This window comes from Lissotriton vulgaris, chromosome 6 (genome assembly GCF_964263255.1).
Source record: "Lissotriton vulgaris chromosome 6, aLisVul1.2, whole genome shotgun sequence".
NCBI classification, from domain to species: domain Eukaryota; kingdom Metazoa; phylum Chordata; class Amphibia; order Caudata; family Salamandridae; genus Lissotriton; species Lissotriton vulgaris.
Genome location: NC_141694.1, coordinates 200,216,139 through 200,229,828, shown reverse-complemented (window position 1 = coordinate 200,229,828; position 13,690 = coordinate 200,216,139). Strand labels below are relative to the sequence as shown.

At 52.0% G+C, this 13,690-nt stretch overlaps 1 protein-coding gene across 3 annotated transcripts in view; it reads left to right on the top strand.

Moving 5' to 3' along the window:
* PLA2G7 (phospholipase A2 group VII) overlaps positions 1-13,690 on the top strand; it is a 345,622-nt gene that overhangs the window by 229,805 nt on the left and 102,127 nt on the right. For all 3 annotated transcript variants that reach the window (XM_086926243.1, XM_086926241.1, XM_086926242.1), the window contains exon 6: positions 9,308-9,452. In XM_086926243.1, the coding sequence (XP_086782369.1) occupies positions 9,308-9,452 (145 nt within the window). The remainder of the gene's footprint in view (positions 1-9,307; positions 9,453-13,690) is intronic.

The window sequence follows — 13,690 nt, the reverse complement described above, 5'->3', positions numbered from 1 at the left end:
ATTAGATCATCTTTGAATCAAGAACTACTTTCTACGAAAGGACACTCAAGACTCTTCTCAAGATTTCTCCCTTGTGACTAAGGAGTAGTCACCCTGCATCAGCGGGCACCATCTAAGAACTCTGCGGTTTGCTGCAAGTCCTTCCTCAAGGACCCGACGGCCCAGCTCGACGAGAACCGGCTTCCCTGGCACCTCTGACCTCTACCCACGTCATCAGCTCAGCTGTGATCTGTGGGTCCGACGAGACCTCGAGGGACCGGCCATCATCAAAACCTGCACGCTTTCTTAACCAGCACGACCATCGAAGTAATTCTCTGGTGAGTGCTCTGGGGTCCGAGAAGCCCCGACCCTGAGCCGCTCCAGCACCGAAGTGCAGTCTCCCAGCATCTCCACGATCTGCGTGGGGCCCTTCTGCTCGCTGCTCAGCACGTTGTCTGGTCACTAGCCGCTGGCTTGTGCCCTTCCTTGACGACGACCGACAAACAACACTGCTGGTCTGGTTGCTCCAGACTGGCCCTTGCTTCCATCTTTGCGAGAAGCACCCCGGACCCTCCTGGTCCACTCAAGACGCCATCTTAGGCCCACCACGTGGCCCTGAGATCTGCCAAGGCTTGTTGCCCCATCCTGGGCCCAGCGACGCCGACAGCATCATCCTTCGTGGGACAGCTCGCACCTCCACCGTGGTCGCCGACAACGCCTCCTGGTCCGTGAGACTGCAGAGCCTAGCGTCGCCCACTCACCTGGTCGAGGTGACGGCCAACCGGTGCCTTCCTGGTACCCTCTGACTACTGGCTAGTAGTACGAACTTGGTCCCCTCTGCTTTCAGGTACCAACAATCTCTGATCCAGGCTTGGATCTCTACGAACTATTCATCACTGGTCGCCGGCCAGCAACTCCTTTCCTTCCGGCTCCTGGCTCGTCAGCGAAGACCCCGACGCCTGTAAGACTTGTGCAGCCGCAGCCCTCGTGGCTAGGTAACTCGGCATTTCGGTGCCTGCATAGCCTCTTTACTCTAGGGTCCCGAGTCCCTCGCTTCCGACTTGCCTTATCGGGTCCGCCCGAGACCTTAAACTTTCCGTGTCCTCGGACACTTGTTTTAATTGTGCACTTGAAGTATTTTCCTAAGAGATTTGGTTTGTGCTTAGTACCCTGTCCTCATAAAGAGTCCAGGGCTGTTGTGAATCTTAATAAATATCCTGTTTATTTTCATAACACTTGTGTGGTGTCCTTTCACTGGGTGTTCAAGGGGTACATGTGTGGTAAACAGCTGGCTTAACGCGCCCTCTCGAGTCTTTAGCCTTAGACTGCTCGTATCCACGCTACTAGGATAGCTGGTCTATAGGTTGACTTACAACCAAACACCATAAGGGTCGTTGGAACGATACATAGTGGTCGCTAGAATAGGGAACGTTGCATATTGGGCCAACTTCTCACATTGGTGAGCAGCGGGTGGGATTTGAGCTTGCTGTTGTTTTACCACGTATCCTAAGAATATCTTGTTGAAAGATCGCATAAGTACTGTTAGTACATATAACTAAAGCTTAGAATACTCTGAGTTCTACTGAACCAGCTGTTGCAGCTCCTCAAGGCTTAGCACACCTTGGCTGCAACTCTTAGCAAGGGAACAGTAGGTAAACACGTAGTGTAGGTAGGTGCATCACTTACACCACACTAGAAACAGTATGTCGGACAAAGGAGGAAACTCTGAGTCTCCCCTTGTCAGTTGACCCTCCACAGGTCATCCCTTCAAGATATACTGTGCTGAGCTTCAAGGAGTTAAGACAGGTGTGTCACTCCCGGAAGATCAAGCAGGGGTCTAACCCCACCACGTCCTTTCTGATTGGTCTCTTGGAGACTTATGATGCCAGAAAAGCTGAGACCCGTCTTAGCTCTTCTAATCCAGAAGGAGACATGCCTCCCCTCGAGGGAACCAGAGACGATCCTGACCTCATCCACCTCGCAACTGAGAACGAAGATGTGGAGGATGATGAGGATGAGGATCCCTCTGGGGATGAGGCAGATAAGGGACAGGTAGAAGTCGTTAGACTAAGCAGGTCCAACTTAAGCAAACATGATAGTGGTACTGGGGGACCCTCAGCGCTACTGTCAGGTCCGCTTAACATTGGGAATGGACGAGCCCGATCTCTGTCAAGAGACTCTGGCAGATCCCTTCAAACCAATGGCTCTCACAACTCTTCGCAAAGAGGGATGACTTCCCCTCAGCGGAGAGTGTACGAAGCTAAGGAAAGGGCAGCTAATCTGAGGATCGAAAGGGAAGAACTTGCCCTGGCCAAAGAAAGGCTTGCCTTTGCGAGAGAGCAACAGTTAGGTGGGGTAGTCCCCACTGGTGGCAGCAATGTACCTAGCAATAGGGAAAAGAGTTTCGATACGAAACACCTTGGTAAGATAGTGCCCCCCTTTAAACAAGGGGACGACATCCACAAATGGATTACTGCTTTGGAGAGGGCCTGCACGGTGCAAGGTGTTCCCCAGAGTCAGTGGGCAGCTATCTTGTGGCTCTCCTTTGAAGGTAAAGGAAGAGACAAGCTCCTCACCACCAGGGTGGAGGATGCGAACGATTACCAAGTCTTGAAAAATACACTCGTTGAAGGGTTCGGCCTAACCACTGAGCAGTACAGGGTGCTGTTCAGGGATACCCAGAAAACGCAGTCTCAAGATTGGTCTGACTTTGTCGATTGTGCCACTAAGGCTTTTGAGGGCTGGTTGCTGGGCAGTAAGGTTACTGATTACAAAGGATTGTATAATTTGATGATGAGAGAACAAATTTTAAACAATTGTCAGAACCAGTTGTTGCATCAGCATCTTGTCGACTCGGATCTGACCTCTCCCCAAGAATTGGGAAAGAAGGCAGACAGATGGGTTCGTACGAGAGTTAAACAGAACCAGGGCCAGAATCAAGGTGGTCAGAAGAAAGCAGACCAGAAGGGTAAAGATTCTAAGGGGGAACAAAATGACCAGAAGTCTTAGACAGGTCCCCAACAACCCAAAGAGGGTGGGGGTCAGGCTCCCCAAAAGAAGAAAGAAGGCCAATCCAAAAGATGGTGCCAGTACTGTAAAAGTAAATCTCACTGGTTTAGTGAGTGCACCAAGAAAGGAGGAGGGCAGACTCCTGCCACTGCAGCCCCTAAGGCACATGTGCCCCCTAGTACAGTCAGCAGTGGTAGTGCGCCTCCCAAGGGGTTAGTAGGGTGAACCCTGGGTTCTGAGGGGCGTGACAACTTAGTTGGCACACTCACTCAGGCTGTCCTTGTCAGTACAGGGGACGCGGACGTGTCCCCTGACATAAGTCCCAATACCTTGGGCAAATACAGACAGACGCCTTTCATAAATGGAAAGATGGCTCAGGCCTATAGGGACACTTGGGCCAGCGTCACCATGGTGACGCCTAACTTTGTGGACCCTGGACAGATCATGCCAGGTACAGAATTCCTGGTGACCAATGCAAGCAATGTCACTACCAATCACAGTATGGCAATTGTAGCTTTCTCCTGGGGAGGGGTAACTGGCCAAAAGAAGGTTGTAGTTAGTCCAGACCTCCCAGTGGATTGTTTGTTGGGCAATGATTTGGAGTCATCACAATGGTCAGAAGTGGAGCACCGGACTCACATGGAAATGTTAGGTTTGCCAGCACATGTGTTCGCTGTGACCAGGTCACAGGTCAGGAAATGCCCCACTGAACAGGTGCTGGATCCTGGAACAACGGACCAGACACCTCCCAAGAAAAAGAGCAGTAGGGTTAAGGCTGCGCCTTCCCCCTTGCCCCAGGTCGTGGATCAAGTCTCAGAGGAGGCTGACCTACAGGAATTGAGGGAAACTGAGCCTAGGGAGTTCGAACTTGATCAAGTTGAATTCTTGGGTTCAGGGGGACCCTCAAGGGAAGACCTGGGGAAGGACCAGTTAGACTGCCCTTCTCTTGAACCCCTCAGACAGCAGGCTGCTGCTGAGGCTGCTGGGAACGCCACAGGTACCCACAAGGTATACTGGGAAGATGGACTCCTGTACACTGAGTCAAGAGACCCCAAGCCTGGCATGACCAGGAGGCTGGTTGTACCCTTGTCTCAGCGTGGTTTCCTACTTACCTTGGCCCACGAGATTCCCTTAGCAGGACACTTAGGCCAGACGAAAACGTGGGACAGGCTTGTCTCACACTTTCACTGGCCTCATATGAACGAAGATACCAAGGAGTTTTGCCGCTCCTGTGTCACTTGCCAAGCCAGTGGTAAGTCAGGTGGCACGACAAAGGCCCCCCTTATACCAATGCCTGTGGTGGGGGTGCCCTTTGAACGGGTGGGGATCGACATCGTCGGTCCCATGGAACCACCAACAGCATCAGGGCACAAGTTTATACAGGTGGTAGTGGATCATGCCACCAGGTATCCTGAAGCTATTCCCCTTAGGACCACTACAGCGCCTGTTGTGGCAAGAGCCCTAGTTGGAGTATTCTCCAGAGTGGGCTTCCCTAAGGAGGTCGTCTCCGACAGAGGTGCAAACTTTGTCGAGCTACTTAACTGCTATGTGGAAGGAATGTGGTGTCAACTACAAGTTCACTACACCCTATCATCCACAATGCAATGGGCTTGTTGAGAGATTCAACAGGACCCTTAAAGGGATGATTCATGGACTACCTGAAAAGCTTCGGCGTAGATGGGACGTCCTGATCCCCTGCCTCTTGTTCGCCTACAGAGAAGTCCCACAGAAGGGGGTTGGCTACAGCCCTTTTGAACTTTTGTACGGGCATCCTGTAAGAGGACCCCTGTGTTTGGTGAAGGAAGGATGGGAGAGACCTCTCAAAAAGCCTGCAGCCAACATAGTGGACTATGTGCTTGGCCTCCGCTCGCAGATGGCTGAATACATGGAGAAGGCATCTGAAAACCTTAAGGCCAGCCAAGAACTCCAGAAAGCTTGGCATGACCAAAAGGCTGTCTTGACTGTTTACCAGCCCGGACAGAAGGTGTGGGTGTTGGAGCCAGTGGCCCCAGCAGCACTCAAGGACAAATGGTCCGGGCCCTACACCATCCTGGAGAAAAAGGGAGAGGTCACCTACCTGGTCGACCTGGGAACTCCCCGGAGCCCCCACAGGGTGCTTCATGTCAACAGGCTCAAAGCATATGTCGACAGGAAGGACATGAGTTTGCTCATGGCCCTAGATGAGGGACAGGAAGAAGAGAGTGACCCTCTCCCCGACCTGCTCACTCAGAATCCTGACGATGGATCGGTAGATGGTGTTGTCTTTTGTGGCAGCCTCTCCGAACATCAACAGAGCGACTGTAAACAGGTTCTTCAGTCGTTCAGACATATGTTTTCTCTAACACCCAGCCAGACCGATTGGTGCACCCATGACGTTGACACTGGTGACAGCTTGCCCGTTAAGAGTAAAATCTACCGGCAGCCTGATCACGTTAGAGACTGCATCAAGAGTGAAGTGCAGAAAATGTTGGAGCTGGGAGTCATTGAACCCTCGGATAGCCCTTGGGCTAGTCCCGTAGTTCTAGTGCCGAAACCTCACACCCAGGGTGGTAAGAGAGAGATGAGGTTTTGCGTAGACTACAGGGGTCTCAATGCAGTCACTAAGACTGACGCCCACCCAATACCGAGGGCAGACGAGCTTATCGATAGATTGGCCTCGGCCAACTACTTAAGTACGTTTGACCTGACAGCTGGGTATTGGCAAATCAGGCTAGCTGAGGACGCCAAGCCTAAAACCGCATTTTCAACCCCTGGTGGGCATTATCAGTTCGTGGTGATGCCCTTTGGTCTGAAAAATGCACCTGCCACCTTCCAAAGGTTGGTGAATCAAGTCCTTACTGGGCTGGATGACTTCTGTGCGGCATATCTTGACGATATTGCTGTCTTTAGCTCCACCTGGGAGGATCACCTGGTCCACCTGCGGAAAGCGTTAGAGGCTCTGCAAGCAGCAGGCCTCACTATCAAGGCCACCAAGTGCCAGATAGGGCAGACACAGGTTGTATACCTGGGCCACCTTGTAGGTGGAGGCCAGGTTCAGCCACTGGAGAGCCAGATACAGTCAATCAGGGACTGGGCTCCTCCAACCACCCAGACTCAGGTTCGAGCTTTCTTGGGCCTGACTGGATACTACCGGAAGTTTGTCAGGAACTATGGTTCCATCGTGACACCATTAAACGAACTGACAAGCAAGAAAATGCCAAAAAAGGTTCAGTGGACAGCGAGCTGTCAAAAAGCATTCGATGACCTAAAGCAGGCCATGTGCACGGCGCCTATCCTCAAGAGTCCGGACTACTCCAAACCATTCATTGTCCAAACAGATGCTTCTGAGTTGGGTGTGGGAGCTGTTCTTTCTCAACTGAATTTTGATGGTCAAGACCAGCCCATTGCTTTTATAAGCAGAAGGCTAACCCCTAGAGAGAAGAATTGGTCAGCTATTGAGAGGGAGGCCTTTGCTGTGGTTTGGGCCCTGAAGAAGCTGAGGCCATACTTGTTTGGCACTCACTTCAAGATTCAGACCGACCATAAGCCCCTCTTGTGGCTAAATCAGATGAAGGGTGAAAACCCCAAACTGCTAAGGTGGTCCATTTCCCTACAGGGGATGGACTTTACAGTGGAACATAGACCTGGTACTGATCATGGCAATGCCGATGGGCTCTCCAGATACTTCCACTTAGAACAAGAAGACTCACCTGGTCAAGGTTAGCTTATTGTTCCGACGTTTGGGGGGGGTCATGTAGGAGAGTAGGGTCTGCAATCCTATGATCACCCAGATTTTTTGCTTTTGTTTCACTGGTTTACGACTTTCTCTGGCTGTGGGCCTGCTAATCAGACCCACAGCCTGGCTGTTCTCTTTCTAAATTACAATATGTACCCTAGGTGCATTTACCAATTGGTACTGGGCCACCTTATCAGACCCTGTAACTCAGGGCATAGGTGTACCCAGGGCCGTCAGGGGCTGCAGCATGTATTATGCCACCCCTGGCTGGCCTCCTAAATTTGGCACAACTGGCTGCATGACAGCTGGGGCGAAGTCGTGTAATCACACTTTGCTTTAGATATAGTAGCCCTATATCTAACCATACAATGGACACTCGAGTTCCTATCAGTCACTCCTATGGCAGGCCTTGACAATCCTGAAGGCAGAGTGCCTGGGCTCGTGTGAACTAGGTTCTGGCCCGAGCCGAGCCCGGTTGCAGCTTGCGGAATCAAGACCCAATGGCTGTTCCATGATAACGCGTACCACATCGGTAACTTCGGTGTCGCGTTATCAAGACATGTCGAGTAAGGTGTCATACGAATCGGGATGCTGCCCTCTCACCAACTCTGGCGACGAGGTTAGCATTCCGCCCTTCTAGAGGGACACGACATGTACGTAACTGTGAACCCCGGTTAAAGTTAACTAAAGCCTCAGCTCCACAAAATGGATGCTGCCACCACAGACACGAGTCTGACCTCCTGCTGCTGGGAGTCCTTCCAGCGAGGAGAGCTTGGACAAAGGGTTTCCTGTCAAGGGCGGTGTTCGCACCGTCCCAGACAGGGTTTGTGTATTCTGGGTAGGTAGGGCTTTTGCGAGAAGGTGACTGCGGAGTGGCACCCCGGTGCTCACTACGCATCTGCCGGTCAGAACCAGTTCCAGGGGCACCAGCCCTGGCCTGGGGAAAGTCCGGCAGGGGAGAGGGGTGTAACTACCCCCCTTCCTGGTCCCACCCTTAGGGCAGGACCTAGTCATGTACCCACCCCTTTCTTTAGAATAAAGGCCGGAGCGGGGACCCTTCCAAATTAGATCATCTTTGAATCAAGAACTACTTTCTACGAAAGGACACTCAAGACTCTTCTCAAGATTTCTCCCTTGTGACTAAGGAGTAGTCACCCTGCATCAGCGGGCACCATCTAAGAACTCTGCGGTTTGCTGCAAGTCCTTCCTCAAGGACCCGACGGCCCAGCTCGACGAGAACCGGCTTCCCTGGCACCTCTGACCTCTACCCACGTCATCAGCTCAGCTGTGATCTGTGGGTGCGACGAGACCTCGAGGGACCGGCCATCATCAAAACCTGCACGCTTTCTTAACCAGCACGACCATCGAAGTAATTCTCTGGTGAGTGCTCTGGGGTCCGAGAAGCCCCGACCCTGAGCCGCTCCAGCACCGAAGTGCAGTCTCCCAGCATCTCCACGATCTGCGTGGGGCCCTTCTGCTCGCTGCTCAGCACGTTGTCTGGTCACTAGCCGCTGGCTTGTGCCCTTCCTTGACGACGACCGACAAACAACACTGCTGGTCTGGTTGCTCCAGACTGGCCCTTGCTTCCATCTTTGCGAGAAGCACCCCGGACCCTCCTGGTCCACTCAAGACGCCATCTTAGGCCCACCACGTGGCCCTGAGATCTGCCAAGGCTTGTTGCCCCATCCTGGGCCCAGCGACGCCGACAGCATCATCCTTCGTGGGACAGCTCGCACCTCCACCGTGGTCGCCGACAACGCCTCCTGGTCCGTGAGACTGCAGAGCCTAGCGTCGCCCACTCACCTGGTCGAGGTGACGGCCAACCGGTGCCTTCCTGGTACCCTCTGACTACTGGCTAGTAGTACGAACTTGGTCCCCTCTGCTTTCAGGTATCAACAATCTCTGATCCAGGCTTGGATCTCTACGAACTATTCATCACTGGTCGCCGGCCAGCAACTCCTTTCCTTCCGGCTCCTGGCTCGTCAGCGAAGACCCCGACGCCTGTAAGACTTGTGCAGCCGCAGCCCTCGTGGCTAGGTAACTCGGCATTTCGGTGCCTGCATAGCCTCTTTACTCTAGGGTCCCGAGTCCCTCGCTTCCGACTTGCCTTATCGGGTCCGCCCGAGACCTTAAACTTTCCGTGTCCTCGGACACTTGTTTTAATTGTGCACTTGAAGTATTTTCCTAAGAGATTTGGTTTGTGCTTAGTACCCTGTCCTCATAAAAAGTCCAGGGCTGTTGTGAATCTTAATAAATATCCTGTTTATTTTCATAACACTTGTGTGGTGTCCTTTCACTGGGTGTTCAAGGGGTACATGTGTGGTAAACAGCTGGCTTAACGCGCCCTCTCGAGTCTTTAGCCTTAGACTGCTCGTATCCACGCTACTAGGATAGCTGGTCTATAGGTTGACTTACAACCAAACACCATAAGGGTCGTTGGAACGATACATAGCGGTCGCTAGAATAGCGAACGTTGCATATCGGGCCAACTTCTCACAGTCATTAAGGGCATGACTCACTTCCCCTCAGACACCAGTTGTACTTTTCAAGTAGTGTGAAGTAGAAGCTCTGATTATCCAAAATAAAAATATTTTTTTCCTTCAGAGATGAATCGGCGTCAGCAACATATTTCCAAGAGATACCTACTTCACAAACCTGTGAACAGTCGCCTGAAGCTCTCAAGGAGGTGTGGATGTACTACAGGACACTAAAAGCAGGTGAACAGGAATTTCCTCTACGCTATCAACAGGTACTCATAGTGGAACAAAGTCCTAATACCTAAGAGTTCTTGAGTACATAAGTTAGCAGATTAATCACTTTGGGCCTGATTTAGATCTTGGCAGATGAGTTACTCCGTTACAACGGTGACGGATATCCCGTCTGCCGAAATAGAACTTCCATTATATCCTATGGGATTTATATTTCGGCGACCTTGATACTATTATATCGTATTTCCATTATATCCTATAGAATTTATATTTCAGCGAACAGGATACTATTATATCCTATTTCCATTATATCCTATGGGATTTATATTTCGGCGAATGGGATACTATTATATCCTATTTCCATTATATCCTGTGGGATTTATATTTCGGCGAACGGGATATCTGTCCTCATTGTGATAGAGTAACCCGTCCGCCAAGATCTAAATCGGGCCTATAGCCTTTCCTCTTTTATCTGCTCCCTACCTCTCTGCCCTCACATTTTCTGTGAAGCATGTCCCAGCTTCAGTAGAATGTCGGTATATTGCATTATTAATTGGCTTTTGGTCACCTTTGATGGCATCTTGTTTTATACACTATACAGAGGAGAATAATAGACAAGTATTGGTAAAAACCAATAAGTCGGGACCCATTTTACTTTGCCAATGCCTTTTTTCCATGCTGGATAGTACCGGAAAGCCCAGGCAAGAGTAACTGTTGAATTCCTCAGTTTATTTTAAAACAAGTATTGGCAAAGCCAATGTGCCTGCCATTGTCTACTGAACTTTTAAATTTGTTACTGCTTGCTTTGTTTTGCCTTTTTCGTGTGTAAAACTTTTAGGGAAGCTTTTGGATCACCGCCAATATTAAAAGAAACAAGAAATTAGATAAAAGCAAAAAATATTTTTGGTACCCAAAAATACACATTTTCATAGTCCCTGTCTCTAAAGTGATTCGCTTTGTATGTGCTCCTTGTGAAAAGGCAGAACTTAGTTACAGTGAAGTGTGCCAATGGCTGAAGTGAGCCTACCCTCTGCTGCATGCTTTATGTTGTGGTGGGCGGTGGTAAAATGTGAATGACACAACCAATGGGTGAAAAGGGCTGTCTGAAAGCCTCTGTGAGGAACTATATTAAATGTAAAATATTAATAAAATCAAAAGGTCGTGGCCAAGTCGAGATCTAAACAGGACACTGACCCTCATGCACATCAGGTGGCTTGCTTCACCATGATATATCTATTTGGTTGCGATGTATCTGTGGGTGAAAGGACTGTTGACGTGACTAGGCTTTGTCTAAAGGTTGTCAATCCACCGTTTAGGGTTAAAGCAAATGTACACTTGCACATTTCTTTCCTGAGTTCCCCCCTCCCCCACCACACATACACACAATGCATTAACAAACCAGATACCTTTCCTATCACTCCTATGCAGCCGCGGTCCGTGCAGGTATACCGGTGAGGCCGGGTAAGAGGGGATTTCGAGGGACAATGCAGAGGGAAAATTAATTAAATATTTAATTTGCCCTCTGCATCGTCCCTTGAAATCCCCCCTTAACTGGCCCCACTGCGGTTACCTGCACGGACCACGGCTGCTCCAATGCTTGTCTTTGACCCTGCACAGCGCTATGCTGTCTTTTGGCTCCGTTTGTTCTCTAGAATTAGCACATAAAAGCAAACACATGGAAAACATTTTTCCATATGGAGAAATCGCGTCTTCATATCCTCTGACAACATAGTGAAACCTAGTACCATTTTAGGTCCTAGATGTATACATACTCTAGCCTATTTTGGAGTAAACATAGGTACTCGTTTATGGTCTGAAATATGTTAAAGGATGTTTGCAAATACCCACCAAGTTCAAGCATTCGGTCTCCTTTAGCATTATGCCTTTGTTTTTGTAAGTTTAAGAGTTTATTTTGAAAAGTGCATAAAAACGTACATGATCAACAAAAAATAACACAAAGTTTGTATAACTGTATTTGAAAGGGCCACTTAATAAACCATCAGCAAAAATCATACCGTTGCTTATGTAATAAGGGGGGTACAGCAACTATAACAGAAAAAAAGGGCAACAAGAGTTATCTAACTATAATCTAATACAGAAATAAGTGAGCGTAGTACAATATAAAATAAGGTGAGCAATTTGGAAGTAATGGCTGTAAAAATAGATCTGAAAGAAACACGTTAGTGTTAGATTCCTTACCTTAGAATATCCCCAGGCGTCAGTCTGGATCCGGAAACTTTTGCGTAGCAGTACCCTTGCGCGTCGGTAGGCGTCGTCTGCAGGCGTCCCTTGCGGCTCCGCATCAGTCGTTGGCGCCGTGCGGCGTGATGACGTCGCTGGAGTATATAGACGCCGCCTCCGCGCGCTGACGTCAGTTCTTCTTTTTTCCGCGCCAGTGGACGCAGATCTGAAGAGCGGTTCCCGGTCTTTTGACCAAGTTATTACTAGTTATTTCTGTCTTTGTGCCTGGTAAGGATGCCCGGTTTCAAAAATTGTGACGGTTGTGACCGCACGATGTCGGTCACGGACCATCACCGACTCTGTCTCCGGTGCCTGGGCCCCGACCACGACGTCGACTCCTGCGTCGATTGCCGAGCTCTGACTAACAAAGCTAGGCGGGAGCGGTCCCGCAAGCTACTCGAGCTCCGGGTGTCGGCCCCGCGTCGAGAACGGTCTCGGTCCGGCCGGAGGTCCAGGGAGCGTTCGAGGGAGCGGTCGCGGAGCCGCGCCGGGCGCTCCGGAAGTCGACATCACTCGTCGAGTTCATCAGGTAAGAAACACAAGAAGTCGGGGCGTCGTCATCGTACCCCCGACGCTCGAGCGATGCGGCCGGGGGTTCGGGTGACCCCAACCCCGCGGCTCCGCGAGAGTCGTCGGCGCGGCCTGCCCCATACCCTCAGGTCCCTGGGCAAGGTGCGACGCCTGAGGAGATAGAGGCGTTCCTCGTGGCCATGAGGGCCCTATCTCCTCCTGCGGGTTCCACGGCGCCTACGGGCCCAGTGAACCCGTCCGGGGGCCCTAGCGGTTCAGCTGACCCTACCTCGACGCCGTCGGATGCTCCGGCGGCGCCGATCCCGGCGCCGCTAGGGCCTTCGGGGTCGACGCCGGATGGACGTCCATCCAATCCGGCGCCGATTCCATCGGGGTTGCCCCCGACGCCGCCTCCGCGCGACGCCGGTTCCTCGGTGCCGGCTTCGGGCGGCACCGGGGCTCCGGCTCCGGCTCCGGCACCGGGGCTCCGGCTCCGGCACCGGGGCTCCGGCTCCGGCTCCGGCTCCGGCTCCCGCTCCGGCTCCGGCTCCGGCTCCCGCTCCGGCTCCGGCTCCGGCTCCTCACCGAATCCGGACGCGGAGTCGGACCGGCGTCGCTCGACGCCGGGCTCGACGCCGATGGGGCCTGTCGACCCCGTGGAGCCGGTCTACATGGTTGACACCGACTATGGTGATGATGTGGAGTACGGTGAGGGCTGGGAGGGGTCTGAGGACCCTCTGTCACGTGAGTGTCAGTATGACATGGACTGGACAGGTGATTTGGGGGACGCCAGTGGTTTGGATGACTCTCCTAACCCTGGGTTTGTCTCTCCTCCTTCCGTGGCATCGGAGGAGGGAGCTGCCTATTCAGTGGTGTTGATGAGGGCTGCCAAGGCCTTAAACCTTGAGCTCCCCGTCGCGGCCGTGAGGCCTAACATCCTCACTGAGGTGTTCATACCGCGGTCATGCCCACAGGAGCCTCTGCTGCCGTTTAACGAAGCCTTATCAGACGTTCTGTTGGGCACGTGGTCCAGGCCCTCTTCAGGTGCGCCTGTTGATCGGAACGTGGCCAGACGCCACCGTCCTTGTCCGGACGACCCCAAGTTCCTGTCCACCCACCCCACCCCACCCCACCCCTGAGAGTCTGGTGATCCAGGCCTCTACCTCCCAGTCCGCATTCCCGTCGGCCCCGCCCGATCGGTAAGCCAAGAGGTATGACCAATATGGCAAGAAGGTCTTCTCGTCCCTGAGTTTAGGACTGCGGTCTTGCAACACCGCTTGCCTCTTGGGCCGCTACACCCACTCTGTGTGGGATACGGTCGCGGAGCTGCTGCCAGAATGCCCCATGGAGGTGCGGGCAAAACTCGGCAAAGCTGTAGCTGAGGGCCGAGATGCAGCTAGATATTCTATTCGATGTGGCCTTGATACGACCGACTCGCTAGGCAGAGCGATGTCCACGACGGTGGCGATTCGTCGCCACGCCTGGTTGAGATCCGCCAACTTCTCGGCAGATGTCCAGAACACTTTGA